The sequence below is a fragment of the Chrysochloris asiatica genome, unplaced genomic scaffold (genome assembly GCF_000296735.1).
Source record: "Chrysochloris asiatica unplaced genomic scaffold, ChrAsi1.0 scaffold00020, whole genome shotgun sequence".
NCBI lineage: Eukaryota > Metazoa > Chordata > Mammalia > Afrosoricida > Chrysochloridae > Chrysochloris > Chrysochloris asiatica.
In genome coordinates this window covers 22,829,157-22,849,252 of record NW_006408538.1, presented here as the reverse complement: position 1 = coordinate 22,849,252, position 20,096 = coordinate 22,829,157, and the positions used below count along the sequence as shown (strand labels likewise).

Genomic DNA, 20,096 nt, shown 5'->3' with positions numbered 1-20,096 from the left:
ATGTTGCATGTTGCAGTAACATCATGCCCCTGACTTCCTCATCCTTCAAAACCGTCCAGAGTAAACTGGAGCTAGAGAGTATGACAGGGAAAATACTCTGTTCAGTCACTCCACCCCACAGCCTCTTGCCAAACTCCTGGTGCTGAGTTTTCCATTTGAAAATAAGACCTTGACAACAGTTTTTCTCTTGAAGGACTTGTCTCCAGACTTTTAGGGGACACAGATTAGGCTGAGATAATCACCCCTAGATGCTTCATCAATTGGAAGCCACTGTCATGCTTGCCTTTGATAAATTAGATTCAGTCTCCCCTGCTGTTGAGCGCCATATCTTGAAGAAAACATATGCTGCGTTATATATTCATATGTTGTGGTATATATGATATATATCAGCACTTTATATGTAAAAGTATATCTTTTCATATATAAATATAGAGATATTCTGTAGAGAGAATGAAGTGTGTTTTACAAAATAAATGCCTCGCTATACAAGAAAGTGCTTGGCAGAGGATGAATTGTGTACCCAACTTTGGGAACATAAACCTCTAAATTGCTTTACTGGAGACAAGTATTCCATAGTGGTAATTATTTCCTATAGTCTGTAAAGTCCCCTTGCTCTAAAATCAAGTGTCTCTTTTAATAACTGTCCACAATGCTATCTGTACCTAGTTACTTTATGCGTGTGAGTCAGGCATCTCAGAAGATATGTTTTGTTATTCAAGCAAGGCTAAAGAGATACTCAAGGAGAACATTCCATGACATTTGTGACCTCTATAGAAGTCTGAGCAAGTAAGTGTAAGTCTCTGAGCCCCTGACTTTGTTACTCAAAAAGTAGGACCTTCTGTCACCCAACAAGATTGACAATTGAGAAAGAGCATTTATGGCCAGTATTTCTGTAAGTGACTTAGAACAATATGGATTTCACTGATGCCAGCACTGGGCAGAAGGGTCTTATTTATATACATGAGACATCACTGAACAGTGTGCTCACACTGCAGACTGGGTTAGTCCGATAATTGGGGAATTCATTGGAGAAGATGGTTCGATCCACTCATATTTCTTTGCAGCAGAAGAAGCAAGTCAGCCTGGTTTGGTGTGCTTTTCAGAGTTTGGAGAGTAACCGGTATGGAAACTCAATGTAAAAGCAAAATAAAACAGCGACCCAGAACACAGCACAGTTTTGCCAAAATTGACTCCCTGGTTCCCTTCCTCTGCAGAGCGCCTTTAAGGATGACCTCAGCCCCTGTCATACCTGAAGATCTTCCTCATCTATCTAACGATTCCATCAGAACTGGAGGGGGAATAGGATGCCTATCAACAAACAATTCTAGTGCCAAATCCTCTGCCTTCCCTCTGCAGAATATGATGGTTGCAGGCAGAATCACCTCACTGTGTGCTCCATGCTGCTGACAGTAACTAGCTTTTTCACTTTCCCTTTTTCTGTTCTTGGAAAACCACCGGCAGGATCTTTCTTCTTCCTCCAGAAGCAAATGGGGAAAGTTTTACTAAGTGAAGACACCATTCCTAATTTATCGGACTTGAAAAGAACATTTTCTCCTATCAAACAAATGCCACAACCTTAAACCTTCATAGACTTTTTCTTGCATGAACATTTTTATTTATAATTTCAGTTGCTGCCTAGCATCTTACAACCAGCTTCAGGATTCAGTTGTGGAAATTATCCTTCCTTTATTGGACTTCACCATTATTAGATTTTAAACATGAGATTCTGATCTGAAGATTGTCTGTGACTAGAATCATGACAGCTTTTCCTACCACTCCAGTCTTCATTTGCTCCATTTGAAACCTAAAATAGATCCCCCCTACAGTGGGAAAACTCCACCTCACCCCTCAGTCAAGTTCTGCTTTTTACGACCCTTCCAATCCACCTTGGAAATTAAGATTCTGAAATTAGAATTTGGCTGAACAATTGGGTTGCTTATGCAGAAGGCAGATGGTGCTGAACATAGACTAGGATAGAATCCAACAGTCTTCCATTCCAGAGTTGACTCGGAAGAGCTAGCCAGCAGAAAACCTGAGGTTGTCTTCTGACTGTGAGTTTGACTCAAGCGAAGAGTAGTTACTAAGTCTGGACCGGCTATTTCTCTGTAGCTTTTCATGCCATGATCAACACCTTTGAAAATGTAGAGAAAGTTGTCCAAGAAAGCTGCGTGTTTAGACACGCAAGAGTAAACAGTGAGCTTTGATGAAGCCTATTAGGGAGATACTTTAAATTTTGTCTCTATAAATAGTACTAGGAAGTCCTAATAGAATTGTTGGATGAATAGTCACGTACTTGTGGTGAAGGAAAACATATAAAAGTCTTGCCTCAAATTGTAAAACTGTTAGGACAAAGTTTGGAGGGAGGCGAGATCTTGGGTCTCATTCTTGGCAACCACGTATCTTATTTCAATATGTGGCACTGTTCCAAGAACAAGAAACTTGTGACATGGGACAGTAACAAAACTGCATCCCCAAGAGACTTACATATTCTGTTTTCCCAGAGTTAAGTCTGCCTGTGGGTGTAATTAATTGAGCATAAACTTCCAAGAACCCTAAGACGGAATGACAAGTAGCTACAGTATGCACAGCCGCTCAGGACACACTCTTGTCTGTTTCCTGTCTGAGGAAAGAGAACTTCAAGGAGACCCGGCCATCAGTTCATGAAGTGGTTCTTTTCTGGACTGGCTCAGGCTTGCAAAAAGGGTTTGACCATCCTAGGACCAGCTCCTAGAATCTGTCACTCTTTCTTCTTCAGTGCCCTTAAGCATCTCCCTTGGATCGTGCAAAGCAGTCAAACTGAAAGGAATCAGCATACAGTTCAACTCCTAGGGACAGCTAAGGCTACTCCTGCTGCCATTCAGAGAAAGCCCTTCCAGTTCGGGCCATCTCTTCACTAGCTGCTCTTCCACACTTGTCCACTAGATGTCCTCATAGATCTACTGCCTGTTACTAAAATCTTGGGGCTTTGGAAAGAGCAATGTTCGTAAAACAAGAAGGAAACACAAAAGGAGTGAGGGGCACTTTGTGTTGCCAAGTCATATTGAATGAATACAGAAACCTTCAGTGTTGCTTTGTGAAACCCTAACTTCGGGATCTCTGAAACAACCCTTCTAACTACCAACTCTAGAAAAGAAGACAGTCACTGAAAAAAAGGAAATAAAGTATAAGTGGTTTAGTATAGCCACGATTTACTAAAACAAAACTGAGGGATTAGGAAGCGAGAGGAGATGGGGGTGGTGTTTTCCAATTTGGGGGAGTCTATGGTTGAATTTTGATGCAATTCTATTTTCCATGTAAAAAGTATAATTTTCCACACAGGCTGCCTACATAGACCATTAGGGAGGTACATCCTCATCAGTTTTTCATTAAAGAGCTTGCCCTAGACTTGTTATAATGCCCCAGGAAATTTTTGCTACACATCCTTCAAGTCCCACATACCCTCCAGAACTGAGGTCAAAGTTGGTCTTAACATTTAAGATTGGACCCAGAATTTATAGAGGTTAAGACCCAGGACTGAGGGGCAAAGAAAGTGGACTGTTCCTAGACATTGAAGGAGGGAGTCATCCTCTCAGCTTGGTCTAGCCACAGTGATTCAGAAGGTTTGTCCATGTGCAGGGCTCAGTCATATTTAACTGTTTCTGTCTTGTCCTCTGGGCTTCTCATTGATCATTCTTTGCTGATTATTTTTGTGGTAGTGCTTATTTGTCTTGTTGAGAGTTCTATATTGTATTTTGTGTGAGTGTAAAGCCCACTGGGAAGGAATGACGTGTAATGGCATGCTTTCCTTTTTACGCATATGCTGCTTTGGAATGTGACTGCTTAGAATTAACAGTGAATCTTCTTTTAGCAAATGGTTTTGTGCTGCTTCAGTGACCAGTTTCAGCTTGCTCCTGCATGCTAACAATATGACATTTTAAAACAATGCATGGGCCCCCGAGCAGCCAACAATAACAGTTGCAGACTGTCTCTGAGAGGCACTGGTTTAACACTGTGCTTAGCTCTGAGCCTTTACAGAGTAGGAGGTACAAATTGCCTATTATGATGAGTTTGCTTCTGACAAAATACTTTCAAAAGTTATTCTGCCCCCATTATCCTCCCCTTGTCCTTAAAGAGGGTGTGTGTGCATATATATATAAACTTTCCCCACCCTCCATAAATGTGTCAGATTCTATTATTGTATATGGACTCAAAATGGCAGAATGGAGATGAACACTGGGGACTGTTGCTAGCTAGAAGCATATCATATCAGAGTTTGATGGGCTTCTCTTCTGCTACAGCATTTGATTAAAGTTTTTCTCAAAACAATTTATCTGCGGTAAAATGAGAAAGTCATTCTCATGTTCCTCCTCCTGTATATATAACAAATCAACATTTCTAGTCAAAAAACAAGAAAGCAAAAGCAAGGGAGTGGTCTCCACGTTGACCACCAGATCTGGATACACTGAGAAGTATTTTCATATCTTCAATTGAAGCCTTCCCCTCCCTCCCTCATCTCTTGACTTTAATCAGGGCTGTGTGTTTGTTTGGTTGAGCTGTCTGGCCATTCAGACCTTTGTACCATGCCTTCTAAATTCCTCTGATTCAAATGCTATAGCAGAACTTTTTTTTGGGGGGGGGAGGTGGGGGTGGTAAATGGTGTAGCACAGGGCTGAAGTTGGATGCATGATGATCCAAACACCTGACTAGCTCAATTGTGAAAAGAACACGTCATGGAAAACACGAGCCAAGGGTACAGGAATGAAGTGGCTGCTGAAGAGAGTTCTCATTCATCTCCCTCAGTACTTGTTTCTTCCCCCAACCATAATGCCACCCTTGCTTGACGAATCAAGTGTATGGCAAGTCATAAAGGTCTTAGAACAGGACTTGACCCATTTGAGAGATTTAAGCCCCTCTTCCAGGTAATGGTGACTGTGACATTCAAAGAGGGTAAATCCACTAGTCATGTTTTAAAGCAACAGTGCAACAACCGTTCTCCACAAAGAAAGAGAGGGGAAAGATGTTCCAAATGGAAGGTGTGGACTGAAGAACTAACACCTCTCCAGCTAAGGCTTACTGTGTGGCTGGGATGCTTGGAGGAAATATGAGTTCTCCAACCCTGTAGGGAAAAAACAAACAAGGCAGGTCCATTCATGCTAAGTGATTTGCAAACATGTTTGCCTGTTGTAGCATCAAACTGAGGTACACATGCTTCTCTTGTGCTGAAGTATAAATTGGCTTGAAGGATTAAAGGTGAAGAGCATTGAAAACTACACCGTGATGTCCAAACTGTTCTAGAAGGTTAGCCCTTGGGTTACATCCCTAGAACCTACGTAGCTTTAGAAGAGCTACTAATGCTACATGGAACTTCAGTCTTTTAAATGGATCTCTTCTCCTATTTTACATTTTGTAATATCGACTCTATTCTGGCCCAGATTTTGATTATGAGAGGGTGGAAAAAAAGGTTATGAACCAGAAGCCTGGTGGTTTTCTGAAATTTTGGTGGGTGAAGAGGAAAAGGCAGATGTAATTTTCAGATTGTCTCAGCTTTAAGCAGAAAATACACCCATGAGTAGTTAAATGCATTCCAATAGACCAACATCTCATATGCTTCTGGTGATTTCTTATTTGTGAACTGCCTTTAATGTCAAGTACGCAGCATTAGCCTTGAGTAGCTGCATTTCTTATATGGACAGATTTGGATATTTGTTCTGTCAAGAGTAAATTTAAATTCCTGTAGGCATCATGTAAGCTCACCCTCGGGAAGTTCAGCAGTGGCATCCTCAGATTCTATATTAACACGTAATCGTTTCACATCTAATTGGATGAAAGCTTGTCCCAGCCTCTGCCTAATGCCCAGAAATGAATGGAAATTAGAAAGCCCATGTATGAAATAGTTTTGCATCTTGCAAAAAAAAAAAGGTACCAAATAAGCAATTAACTGATTAGCCATGTATCTATTTTACCCTTCTGTATTAATTGTGCCAGGAGAAAAAACTGTTGGTTACGTTTTCACTGTCTCTAATTTGCTCCTCCGCCTCCTCCAAGAACCCAATTGTAATCAGTCATATGCTTTTCCTGTGGTCACTCACTTCTCCAAAGGGAGAAAAATAATATGCCATAGCCTAGGGGAACTATAGAAGCAATTCATATTTTCACTGCTTTTTTGATGTACAACCAAACTGTTATGAATAATCACTCTGCATTTTTTTTTCTGGGTCAAGACTGTTAACATGAACTAAGACCTGTGTTAAATCCTTTCAGTTCCCTTCCAGTTGCCTTGTTGTGTGTAACCTTGCCATTAACTACCGCTCTTCCTCTCCTCCCATCCAACCCCATGGTTCTAGCTAAGATGTCCATCTACAAGAGAATGAGACGAGCATGTTGTTTTGATTGCGGACGTTCTGAGCGTGACTGCTCGTGCATGTCAGGCCGTGTGCGTGGTAACGTGGACACCCTTGGGAGAACCTTCCCACTTTCTTCTGTCTCTGTTAATGATTGCTCCACCAGTTTCTGTGCCTGTAAGTTTAATCTGACACATGCAGTTCCACGTCTGTGCTGTCTGTGGTATCATCCCCGTCTTGTGTTGTGCCTGTGGTTCCGTGAGTCTTTTGGGCTAGTGCGTTTTCCCCAGTGTAACCTCTTGCGTGGTGTCCTATCTGCCTCTGTTTCTGTGTCTGTGTGAGGAAGGCCTGCCTCCCTTCCGGTTTTGTGAACTCACTGTGCTTTTTGTAATTGTGTGCAGAACTGGGATATATGATACTCTGGTGATAGTCTCTCTCTCCTAAATAAATGGAAATGGAAACTAATTAATGTTACAGCATATCCGATACTGGATCCAAACATAAATACATGAAAGTATGTATCTTAATGTTTGTGGAAACGTTATGGATTGCACTGACGAGAAGAAAGAGGATGTAGTGACAGGAATCCAGCTTTACCGTAAATTGTCTATAGTGACTTTAGATAGTTTCTAAACTATGACAGAGAGTCCTGGTGTGGCGCTGCAGGTTAAACCGGTTTGAACCGCAAGGTCGATGGGTCAAGCTCACCAACCGCTCCTCAGAAACGCTATACCTGCTTACTAGGAGTCAGACCCAATAACAACAACAATTAAGTAGGACAGAGTTTATATCCTATTAGGTATTTACATATGATTTCCTGGGTCCCATTAATGTTTATCCTTATCCTTCAATGCCCGATTTTCCCATAAATTCTTGGGTGAAAAATGTATTCTAAATTTGCCAATCTCTATAGGCTGGTAGATTCTAGAGCCTTTTCTCAGAAATATGACTTATTCAAAGGATCTTTCAATTACTATCTTTTATTTTCCCCACAACCGCTTTTAAAAGTAAAGTCTCTTGTAGCAATCCTGATCCTGACTAAAAACAAAACACAATGTAAGCTGTGAATTTCAGTGATTCTTTGAATCGATAGCACGTGTCTTTTGGGTCTGTTGTCTTAGTTTTTTGCATGCTCAGTAGTGTTAGAGGACCTGCCAAGGCCATGTAACTGGTAGCTGTCAAAACTGACATCTGTGCCACATTCCCAAGACCTCCCCACCCTGTGGCTTGCACCGTGTTTCACTGCTGTAGTTTATAACTCGATATTCCTGAAACGCCACTTTGCACACTGAGGCACAGGGTGTGGTTCTTGTCCAAGGGCAGAAGAGATTGTGAATCTGTGCGAGGACTTGCAAGTTTTCAAATATGGCTGTCATCTTATTTATTTATTTTTTTAAATGTTTTATTGTGAATTATATGATAGTTTACATGAGAGACCATTAGTTTTACATTCATCCTAGCATATATCATTTCATTGCCATGGTTACAATCCCTTCCATGCATCGTCAACCAACCAAAGGCTACACCCTGCAAGCCTGACCCCCAGTCGACAGCACACAGCCCCTCTCCCTCTCTGTGTCTAAACTCCCCAGCTGCTCCATCTCTCCACATCATCGGCTCTGCCTTCATCTCTGACATCACTGCTTCTCTGGGTAGGGTCCCGCTCTCCGCTCTTCTCCCTTGATGGTCCCAGGGACCTCGGCTCCTATACCACAAAGTTAGTCACTCCCCTCCTAGCTACTAAACGTCTACCTTTACATTTCCAAACCTCACAATCAGTCCTGATAACAATTATTCACTATTGTATCCCAAGAGACCTATCTGCATTTCCTTTTATGAGCCCCACCCTGACAGATTGGATACTACTCAGTGGAGATTCTACCTTCCTCCACAATGGCTGTCATCTTATTTTCACTTTTTTTTTTGTAATATTCAGAATGGAAGACATTTCCTACTTAAAAGGGATGATCCTTCCCTTTTAAGCACCAACACTTTGTGTGTGTGACCACTTCCATACCCAACTGGAGTTAATGTATACTGACAATAGTAGAAAGAAGAGCCCTTAACTCTTAAGCAATTGGTCCCCTGAAAAATGAATTTGGTCAACTCGCTTGTTCTCATGCTAGAAGTGGTCCCAATGAGAATGGTCATTGGAAGCATGCAGGACCGGGAACTGTAACTGTGTACCATGCATAGTGGACTGGTGTACCTTGCTGGGCACTGCTGTTTGTAACTGGAGCTCCAGGCTGAGATGTGCTCTGTGCAGTAAGCTGTAGTACAGGCATTTGGAAAACGTAAGTCTAGGGTGGGGTTTTCTGATTCATGGTTCATTGTTCCTCCAGAATAGTGCCACGGGAGTTTATGAGTGAGTGCCTCAGTACGAATCTTTACCTCTTTATTCCTACCACAAGGGTTCTCTCTAATTCATTTGGTATTCTCGCGATGGCCTAAGTCACAACTACATCAAAAAGTTATCTATTTGCAATGTGTGGAAAGACATCAGATTTAAAGACAGGAGCTGTGGAAAAAGAGCAAAACTTGGACCAAGCAGTGAGTTGTGGCAGCAGAGTTGGGCCATCTTTTCTTTGGTGGTGTCAGAGATAGCCACCCATCACTCTGCCAAAGGCGCAACTCCTTGGTCAAGATGTGTTCCTCTGTCCTCAAATAACCACTGGGCTCGAAAATCTTGTCCAGAGATTGACTGGAACAAAGGAAGGGGTTACTCTGGCTCTGACGTAGGGTCTGTGGTCAAGTCTTGGCAGTAGCCACCCACACTAATCACAGCAAAATCTCGGTCCCCAACTTGGGGCCCGTTGCACCCAGCGTGTTTGATTTTCATTGTATCCAAGAGAAACCACTATTTGAGGGATTTCTTAGTTCTGCAATTTCATTGGAGTACAGGAGCAAGCAAGAGGAGAAAACACTTGGGGTGGAATTGTCTTGTCCTGCCAGCTACATCACAGAAATGATATTGTTATCCTCTAGAACTCAGCCCTGCCATGGAAAACACAGAGCTCTAGACTGTACAGAGGATGCCTTAACTGACCCTGACAGCTTGGAGGGACTTGGTGTCCCTCTGATTCATCAGCCTCCCTGCCATGGTCACTTCATCAAACAAGAACAGATTTCATCCGTCCCTGCATGAGACCACTCACCTTTGACCATCAATAATAAGTTAGAAAAATCCATTCCAACATGAGCTCCTTCATGCACCCACATAAGCCCCTCTTCTCTGATTAAAACGTGTCTATCTCTATGCAGCATTCCGCTGGCAAAGCTTCAATAGCAAACCCTGGGCTTCCCTCATTGCTGGTGGGGCTGGGTGGTACCCATTTGACAGAGCTGGTTGACTCAAAGAGCAGTGGTGGGATTGGACTTTTCATTAAATATGAGCAGATGTGAAATGTAGAGGGTCTGACAATTAGAAATGGCAGGAGAAGGGCCCTTGAATCAAAGCGAGGTCAGATGGGTGGATCAGATTACTTCTCTTACATTCTTGAGTTGTTCTGAAAATCATTTTGAATTAGTGTCAGCAGAGCCATGATGGGTTTTGCCCTTTGTCTTTTATGCACGGTCTGTATTGTTTCCCAAGACACTCATTAAACGTCATTATACTATTACGGAGCTTGCTTTGGTCGCAGTTTCCCATTTGAGTCTGTGTGCTTTGGAGACTGCTTAATTCATTTCTCCCTTTCGTCTCCCTCTTTACCAGTTTTTTATTTCTTCTAAAGGGAAAGATTTCCGCTTCCAAGGGACTTTAAATGGAAACACAAAGTCCCATTACACATTTTCTGAAGTGGGAAGAGAAGTAGCCCGTTCCCAGAGGAGTTGTAATATATTAAAAGTGTTCACACAGTTTTAAAACCCTAACAGCAGGAAACGCCAGCTCAGAGCACCTCTCGGTGGTGTGACTATGCTTGCACTGTTGGTAAGTCACATACTATTGTGACAGATGTCTTCTTCTGTTGAACTTGTAAGGAGACAGAAGGCCAGACTGTGTTAACAAAAAGGTCTTCAGTTCAAAGAGGGAAGACTAGTCTACCAAAGGGTTATAAAAACAGCCTCAGAAAAGGAAACCAAATAGTGACCAATGATGTTGTTAAGTGCCATTGAAAACTTGAACTTGTAAATCTTTGTAGGAGCAGAAAGCCTCATCTTTCCTCCCATGGAGCAACTGGTGGGCTCGAACTACTGACCTTATGGTTTGCTGTCTAGTGCTTATGCTACAGATCCATGGCACTTGCTAGTGACTAATAAGTATTTTGTTTGGGGCAATAAGTCAGCACCTCATTTTCTGGTCATCCTAATTTTGTTGCTGTTAAGTGGCCCTAGGAGCTCTGGTAATGTAGTGGTTACAAATCAGGCTGCGAACCACAAGGTCAGCAGTTGGAAACTACCAGCTGTTCCGTGGGAGAAAGATGAGGCTTTCTGCGCCCGTAAAGATTTACAGCCTCAGAAACCCTGTACAGGGTCGCTATGGGTCGGAACCGACTCCACGGCACACAACCACCACCACCAAGTGTTCCTATATAGGAGTACCAGTTCTGTAAAAAGCCGTGGGGGGTGATAGGGACTCCACGCTTTTTTCAACTAACTGTACTCTAGTACTGTCTAATAAAAAATATATATATATATGCCTATTAACATTTTGTTGTTGTTGTTGTTAAGTGCCGTGAAGTTGGTTCCAACTCACAGTGTAGGGTTTCTGAGGAGCGGCTGGTGAGTTTGAACTGTCGACCCTGTGAATCAAACCAACCTTGAGAGCCAGTGCTTATCTTATGGCACCATCCCAGGACTCCACCTAGCAGCCTAAACATGCATATAAATTAGAGGTGGGAGTCCCTGGGTGGTGTCAATAGTTGGGCACTTGGCTGCAAACAGAAACGTTGGCAGTTCGAACCTAACCCATAGGCATCTTGGAATAAGGGCCTAGAGAACTGCCCCTAAAGGTCATGGCCATGGACACCCTAAGGAACCTGGTGGTCTTCAGTCCATCAGCTCACCAGGCTCAATGGCAATTGGTCACTGGTTAAGTTCCAATCAGTTCCATATTCCTTCAGTGTAATTGTGTAAAATGGTCCTTTATCTCTCATTAGAAGTTTATTCTTTTTACTTCTGTCTTGCCTGATACTGGATTGTTAAATCTAATAGAAGGGGACCATTACAATTATGATGCAGTGACAACACAGGACCATATTGATTCAAACCTGCCGAGACCTGCCTGACAGGAAGCCAGTCACCAACCATCAGGAACTGTGACATGAACACATTAATCATGTGGAAGAGAAGCAGGTCTTCAGAACGGCTCCTGGAAGTAGTTTTATCTAAAGTACACGTGCGATTACTCACACCAACCGTTCAATTTACTAATAGTTTAAACCTGTGCAATTGCATACAGCCGTTTGCAAATGCAGTAGCTAATTTTAAATTGTGCGTGAGTTTTATTCCGTGGATAAATATATGATACAAGGAGGCATTTGACTCCAGTGGTTAAGGTGAAAGGAAAAGTCCAATACGATTAGGTTGAAAGGAGACATACAGAAATCAGGTTGTTATAATCTTGGGGCTTGTCAGATAATAAACAACAAATAAAATCAGCTTATCACAAATAGCCTTTGATTCGTGCAGGCAGAGAAGTACCATTGTCAATGCTACAAAAGTCACTTGAGTGAACTAATGGCATTTTGAAGTCCATAAAATCAGATAGTAGGGCAGAAGGTGCAAACAGATCTAGGAAAATGTCTATTTTAGCACAGACCCTATGCTGAGAGCCTAGTAAAGAGAGATTTTAATGTAATAAGGTGCATTTAAAACTCAGTGGTCTATATCTCATTCCTTAGAGAGAGAGTTTTGGGTTACTGCCTCAAGCTCCCCAATGTTAAACTTTATTATGCTTTTGAGTTCTGGAATTCATGAGCCCCTCTTCCTACCCTTGTCACCATCACTGCCAATGATACAAACAGGAGAGGCACCAGAAAGTCTGCTCAAATCCATTTAGCTCATCTTCCTTGTTTGTGTTTCAAGTCCATCCATTCTAGGCCTGCAGTTTTCCCATTTTCTCACATGCAATGGTATGTATCATCTCTCTATCTGGTGTGTGTGTTTCCAGGTGACCTCAGCCCATCCACTGTGATTGGCCATTTGTACTTCATTGCAGGAGGTAAGAATAGGAAAGCAAGTCAAAATCAGCAGCTGTTTCATCATTCCACAAGACTACAATTGTTCTTGGGAGGCGCCTCTTAAGGCACCTTTTTGTGGATAGCAAACAGTGCTAAGGAAGTGGGAGACTCTCGATTGCATTTGTGGTAGCAATGCTTAGCAATAGGATGAGTGGAAATACTCTTTCCTACATGCTGCGAGTCACAGCTTACAGAATCGGTAGTTACTGAAATCAGTTTTGTAAGGCAAAATGCATGCTTGGTCAAAATTTCCTTAACGAAGTATCTCTTCAATTGCCCCTCTTAGCAGTTCCAAAGGTGCCCATGGGTAATGAAATCGGTTTATGCATTTTAGGTCCACCCATAGGTGATTTGGAAAAAGGGTTGAGTGATCTCCTTCCAAAATGTCAGCCAACGTAAAGTCTTTGAGACACAGTTCTACTTTGACATCCATGAGAGGTAATCAATTCAATAGTAAGTTTTTAAAAAAGTAGCACCAAACCATTTCAGCTGTTACCCAGAATGAATAGCTGGCTTGTTGTTTTCAGTTTAGTGTTGATGAGGTTATAGGTTTGCATTTAGAAACCTCGTTTTCCAAGTCCCTCACCCCTAAAATTAAACCACAAGTACAAGTTTCCCAGCTATCTGAAAGTAGAGCATTGGTAACCTGAGATGGCCTAAGGAAAAGTAGCAATTACCATTAGTTTATATGGGAAAACTTTTTGAACATTCTCAAATCCAAGATTGTTGTTATTAAGTGCCATCAAATCGCTTCCAACTCATAGTGACCCTGTGTAGGGTTTCCAAGGAGTGCCTGGTGAGTTTGAACTGCAGACCTTGCAGTTCAGTGCTTACCCTACAGTACCACACCCAAAGCCAAGATGTAAACTACCAAATCATACCAAATAGCACATTCAACCTAACATACCACTAACATACAGTGTTAACAAGACACAGGTGATGCTGTGGCGGCTTGATGCTGAGGTGCTGAGTGTATTTCCCGGGGAAAGAGCTTGACCACTTGCATCTCTCGGATCAGCGTGCAAGCAGCCACTTTAACAACTCGCTGCAAAACACGCGGACCACTGGTTTCTCTTTTAGCATTTTTTGTTCTTCCCATAAAGGTAAAAATCCTCTCTGGTAATTTTTTTGGTTTGTGGAAACAGGCAGTAACATAGGTCTTTAGTAAAAATAAAGTGGCAATAAATGAACTTTTGAAAAGTCAGGGATACCTGGGTTGTTGATATGCTCACAAAGAAACATTGTGTATGAATGAAAGTGGAAGGGAAAGTGGAAAAAAGCAGGCAACTTTTCAAAAGAAATTCTTTCTTGCAGGGTTGGTAGACAAGAAAGACAAAGGTCAGGGTGAGTGGTGCTGAAGGGCTCTTTTGTGTGTACCCCATCACTTGGACCCCTCCCACACCAAGAACAATAGCCAATGACACATGGCTTGGCTCTCAGGAAAACTAGAAAGGCCATTGCTGGTGGGTCACAGTAGCTGAACAGAGGACCTTACTGGAAATTATGTTGGCATTTTTGTTTGTGAACACTGACAGCTCCTGACCATAGACGGCACGTTCTTCTCTTACTTCCAAGGTGGAGAGCAGATTTGGTCAGTTCTCCATTTCATCTCTTTTTCCTGGATCCTGGTGACAGATGCTGGGACCACACCACCTTCCACTTGAGCTTTCTTGTCAAGACTCTGCCTAGAGCACAAATCCTGACCTTTCCTCTATGAAATTAAGTCCTGATGAGCAGACAGAGGTTTGAATCAGAGCAGGGTGGGAGCAAATGTCAAGTCTGTCTCCTGCCTCCCTCTTCCACCTGAACCAGGAGCCTGGATCAGACCCATTGTCAAGTTTGCAGAGCCTTAGGCTTTATGGAGCTAGGGAGACATAACTTATTAACAAAGAGCTATTAAATTTTTATCAATTTCACAACACAATGTAAATGCCTCCTATGAATCTACGTTGTATTCATTATCATTTAAAACGTTAATTAAGTCAAAGTTGCATTTAATTCCTCTCTAAAAGGGCCTCTGGGAAGAGGCTTTTAGAAACATCTGTGGGAGCTTGCAGCATGCAGAGACTGGAAACCCCCCAGCCCGCACTCAGGCTAGCCCCCTGAGTTGATTGTGATGGCGTGGCTGTGGCTAATTTGTTGTGATGTGATTGGGCATTGTCTCAAATTAGTATCAGACCAATAGCTGTATAAAGCCACTCAGGAGAGGTTGTCAGGCGGCTGCCTTGGCGCCTTTTCTCCCTGCCTTCAAATCACAAGCAGACAGACGGTAAGGAGCAGTAGATCCACAGCATGCATCTCAGTCGCCCCCAGGGCTTCTCCCCTTTTCATATGGTACACATCTTTCTAGTAGGATGCTGCTTTCATTTGAAAGGGATGTGTGTCCTCTGGCCAACAAATTTAGGACGCGTGCTAGTGAACTCCTAGGAAAGATCTTGGTGTTTGGGGTAATGGCAACGGTTTTCATGATGGAGTTATAAACAGGTCATGCTGGGGAGTGAATGGACGAAAACGAGACCTAGTAAGATTTGCTGAAAGACTGTTTAGCCCTTTTGAGCATTGTTTGTGTTGTTTTAAGTGCTCATGAGTCAGTTCTGTCTCATAGGAGAGGTGGTTGTTGGTAAGTGCCGTCGAGTTGGTTTAAACTCACAACCACCCTGTGCAGGGTTTCTGAAGAGTGACTGGTGAGCTTGCATTGCTGACCTTGTGGTTCAAACCCATATTACAGTCGAGAGCAATGACCCGCAGAACCATACCAGGACGTAGTATAGCAAGGGTAGGGAACCTTTTTCTCTGCCAAGGGCCAAATGGGTATTTATAACATCATGTGTGGGCCATACAAAATGATCAACTTAAAACTTGTTAAGAGTTGCCGAGTTGGTGCTGACTCATAGCAAACCTGTATTGGGTTTCCAAGGAGCAGCTGGTGGGTTTGAACTTCTGACCTTGTGATTCACAGTCCGATGCTGACCCTGCAGTACCACAACTTTTAATTAACTCACTGCAGTTGCCTTGGCAGGGCCAGACCAAATGATTTCAAGGGCCTTATAGGACTTGAAACTGCCTGGTCAACTGGGGACTATTTAACTAATGGATTCCAACTGCTTTAGAACCAGTAATTAAACTTTCTTTAAACAGACTTTAACTTCGTGAATTTGCATTTGGATAATGTGCACGGAGTCCTCTAGGCTGTAAATCAGGGGTGGGTAACATTAGACCCACGAACCTCTATTGTTAAGTGCAGTCAAGTCAGTTCCGACTCATAGGGAGACCGAGTCTGTGTATAGGCTTTCCAAGGAGCGGCTGGTGAGCTTGAACCACCGACTTTGTGGGCCAGTGCATTAATCCGCAATGCCACACGGGTCATATAAGGCCCTCAAAATCACTTACTTGGTCTGGCCCTGCCAGGGCAACTGTAATTCCAGCCATCCCATTATTGTTGATAAGAGCCATCGAGTCAGTTCCGACCCAAAGCAACCCTGTAGGGGATTTCCAAGGAGCAGTGGTGAGCTTGAACCACCAACCCTGCGGTTCAAACCGACTTTGCAATCCAGCACATTAATTCATAGCGCCATACCAGAACTCTAGCCATCATATTGTTGCTGTTGTTAAGTGCTGTCGAGTCAAATCCAACCCATAGTGACCCTGTATAGGGTTTCCAAGGAGCAGCTGGTGAGCTTGAACCACCGACCTTGCAATTCAAACGGCTTTGCAGTCTGGTGCATTAACCCACAGCGCCATACCAGGACTTCACCCATCACATCAGGGGTGAGTTAATGAAATGTTTGATAGAATATAGCAGGCTAATTTTTAAGTTGATTATTTTGTATGGCCCACAAATCGTGGTATAACTTTGGGCAGAAAAAGTTTCCCTGCCCCTGTTCTAGAAGTGTATCTTCAGGTTGTTCTAACAAAGCAGTACTGAGTAGGTTTGAACCCCTAACACTTTGGTAAGTAGTTGATTGCTTATTTGTGCCATCTAAACCCATTGCTAGCAAGTCAATTTTGACCCAAGGAGTTTTCAAGGCTGTAAGTCTTTACGGGAGCAGAAAGCCTTATCTTTCTCTTGCAGAACCGCTGATAGTTTTGAACTGCTGACCTTGCAGTTCGCAGCCCGAGTCGTAACCACTACGCTACCAGAGCTCCTTAAGGAGACCCCATAGGGCAAAGTAAAACTTCTCGAAGAGTTTTGAAAGCTGTAATGTTTACAGAAGCAGGCTGTCATGTCTTTTTCTGTGGTTTGATGAATGGTTCCCATTGCCGGCCTTTCAGCTAACAGCTGGGACCTTAGCCACTACATCACCAGAGCTCCCATGAACCACCTGTTGTTTATTGTTAGGTGCCCTAGAGTTGGTTCTGAATCACAACAGAAGAAAATACTGCCTGGTCTGGGCCTTGCTCATAACTGTTGCCTCGTTTGAATCACTGTAGTTGTCACTGTGTCAAGCCATCTCATTGAGGATCTTCTTTTTCACTAACTTTCTACTTTACTAAGCACGAAGTCTTTTTCCAGGGAATGGACCCTCCTCGTAACAGGACCAGAGTACATGAAATCTTGCCATCCACACTTCTAAGGAGCATTCTGATTGTCTCCTTCCAATACAGATTTGTTTTTTCATTCATCTGACAGTCTATGATATTTATAACATTCCTCAACACCCTAATTTTTATGCATCAATTCCTCTTCAATCTTCCTTATTCATTGTCCAGCTTTCACATGCGTATGAGGCGCTTGAAAATAGCATGGCTTGGGTCGGATGCACCTTAGTCCTCAAAGTAACATCTTTGCCTTTTAATACTTTAAAGAGGTCTTTTGCAACAGGACTGTCTAATGTTTGTTGTGGTGGTTGTTGAGTGTTGTCATGTCTAACATAGTATGCCATATAATTTCTTGACTGCTGCTTCCATGGACAATGCCTATGGCTTCAAGTAAAATGAAATCCTTAATAACTTCAATATTTTCTTTGTTTATCATGATGTTGATTATTAATCCAGTTTTGAGAATTTTTATTTTCTGTATGTTAAAGTGTGAGTCATACTAGAGGCTGTAGTTGGCCACCTGGGGACTCCTAAATTGTAAAATGTTGTTGTTGTTACGTGATATCAAGTCAGTTCTGACTCATAGTAACCCTGTATAGGGTTTCGGAGGAGCTGCTGGTGCTTATCCTATAGTGCCACACTGGTAAAATTGGGTCTCATTATTGGGAGGTGCAGCCTTGGATGTGAAGAGTCTTGTTCTTGGTCTATAATACAAATAGAAAATTTGTAAGCTATTTGATCAGGAAAGTGATTGGACTGGAAAGAGGCCTTTTTCTGGAAGAAGATGTGGAAGACTTGTGATGAGAAGAGAATTGGGAAACCGGCTCCCTGGAACCACTGGAGGAGAGATAGCAGACTGGAGGCTGAGGAAGGAGAGACCACAAGGCTGAACTGCTCATAGAGCCTTACTAAGCATGATCTGCAGCAGGGATACGGAACCTTTTTTCAACCCACTTTATAACAAGATTTGCGGGCCATACAAAATTATCAACTTAAAAATACGCCTGCTATATTTGGTCACATATTCAATTAACTCACAGCTAATGCGATGGCTGAAACTGCAGTTACCTTGGCAGGGCCAGACCAAGTAATTTTGAGGGTCTTATATGGCCCACTGAGTCCTGCAGTGGCGCTGTGGGTTAATGCACTGAATTAACCAGTGCATTTTAACTGCAAGGTCAGTGGTTCAAGCTCACCAGCCACTCCTCGGAAACCCTGTTTGGAACTGACTTGACAGCACTTCACAACATATGGCCCATGGGCCCTGAAGTTCCCCACCCCTAATCTATAGCTTAGAGGGCTCCACTGCTGAAGTGCATTATCCAATGCAAAGTCTTTAAAAAGCTAAACTCTTTTTAAAGTAAGTTTAATGGCTCTAAAGCAGTTGAATTCCATTAGTTAAATTTCAGCAGCTTAATTGTCCCCAGCTGAGCGGGCAGTCGTGTTTCTTATTTGAACTCAGTGGGTTTTCTTTTTATTGGAGGAGGATTTATGTCTGTCTCTACCAGGACTGGAAACCTAACTACATCCACCATCTTTGGTCCTGGGGACATGCTCTACTTCCTTTTTCTAACCAGGATTTCTTCCTCCCTCATCATTCTCATTTTGAATCAGGCTTGCATTCTTGAGTGTATTGGTGACGAAGAAGGTAGGCAGCTCTCATTTGCTGGCAAGACCCAGGCTGAGCAGCAGAAAGGAGTTAAGTGGGTACCAACATTTGGAACAGGTGGTCAGCCTTGAGGATCTTAGCTCGAGCTGCATGGGGTAACTTCGGTCACAGTTAATGGAAATGATTTTTTAAATCCTTGTGTACAACTAATGACACAGTAGTAAGCACTTGGCTGCTAACAGAAAGGCTGGTTGATCAAACCCACCAGCTCCATAGGAGAAAGATGGGGCTGTACTCTACCGTAAAGATCCCAACCTCAGAAACCATATGGTTGCTCAACTATGTCCTATAGGATTCCCGAGTTGGAACTGAATCGTCGACAACGGTATAGGTAACCTTCTCAGGGAGACAACATGCCTCCTTCAGTCAATGCAGAGAAAAAATAATAATCAGTAACTTACATCCCATTCATTTAAAATCCACTGTGGTTTTCAACCACTTGTTGGTAGAAATACAAAACACATTTCCTGTGAAGTTCTGCCATACAAAATCTTAGAATGTCATGTGGCATTTCAAATAAGCAGACTGACACAATTGTGTTTTCCTTTTTGTCTCTATGTACACAAGACCTCTGTCTGTTTTCATTGTGTCTGTATGTTAGTATCCATGACTGCACCATTGATACACACCATCGGCCCCAAAGCGTCATTGAAACAGCCTGGAAAAGCCGTTGAGTCCTGGGTTCTGTCATAGTGGTCAGGCATGCATGCTGAGAATGCAAACATCTGGATATAAAATATGACAAAATGTTTGTTGCCCTTCCTCTCTCTGGGGCCTTTCCTACACCAGCATGTTGAACTTTCTAGATAATTGAGGAATTCTCCATCCCAACTTTCCAAACCTTATACTAAGATGGTTCTGTATCCGAGCCAGCCATCTTCCCAAAGGGATTCTAAATGGATAGCTGGAATTGCCCAGTCTTATCATACACAGATTTGAAATCTCAGAGAAGAGATTGAGAGTTCTTGTCAATTACAAGATTATACTCAACTTGGAAGAAGGCGACTGGACATGCCCATAGATTTTTATTATGAGAAGACTTTCTTCTGATATCCAGGTCACACGAGCTGAGCTTTTAGTCTGGAAATCTCTGACCATCTTATTCGGTCAGTCTCAAAATGAGACATTCTGTCACATCTATAGGAAATGGCAAGAGCAAAACTTTTCTGGACTCACTCAGTCAACTGAAAAGCCTTCATTCTATCCCCTTAGACACGGCAAGTGAGTACCACCAAAGGTTCCTAAAGCTACAGAGAAAACCTGCTGTTTGCCCAAAGTGGAAGCCTTTGGGGCAAATCTGCCTCCACGTCCATCAGCTGCACTGAGAGAGAATTAAATGAAGTGAGGAAACTGCTTTCCAGGGCACGAGCCGTGCAGGTTGTATGAACA

General features: G+C 42.7%; 1 protein-coding gene across 31 annotated transcripts in view; it reads left to right on the top strand.

Moving 5' to 3' along the window:
- The window catches only part of KCNMA1 (potassium large conductance calcium-activated channel, subfamily M, alpha member 1), a 1,077,241-nt gene that overhangs the window by 879,094 nt on the left and 178,051 nt on the right, over window positions 1-20,096 (top strand). For 7 of the 31 annotated variants that reach the window (XM_006835933.1, XM_006837411.1, XM_006837412.1 and 4 more), the window contains one exon: window positions 6,324-6,497. The exons of the other annotated variants lie outside the window; for them this stretch is intronic. In XM_006835933.1, the coding sequence (XP_006835996.1) occupies window positions 6,324-6,497 (174 nt within the window). The remainder of the gene's footprint in view (window positions 1-6,323; window positions 6,498-20,096) is intronic. 31 annotated transcript variants of the gene reach the window in all.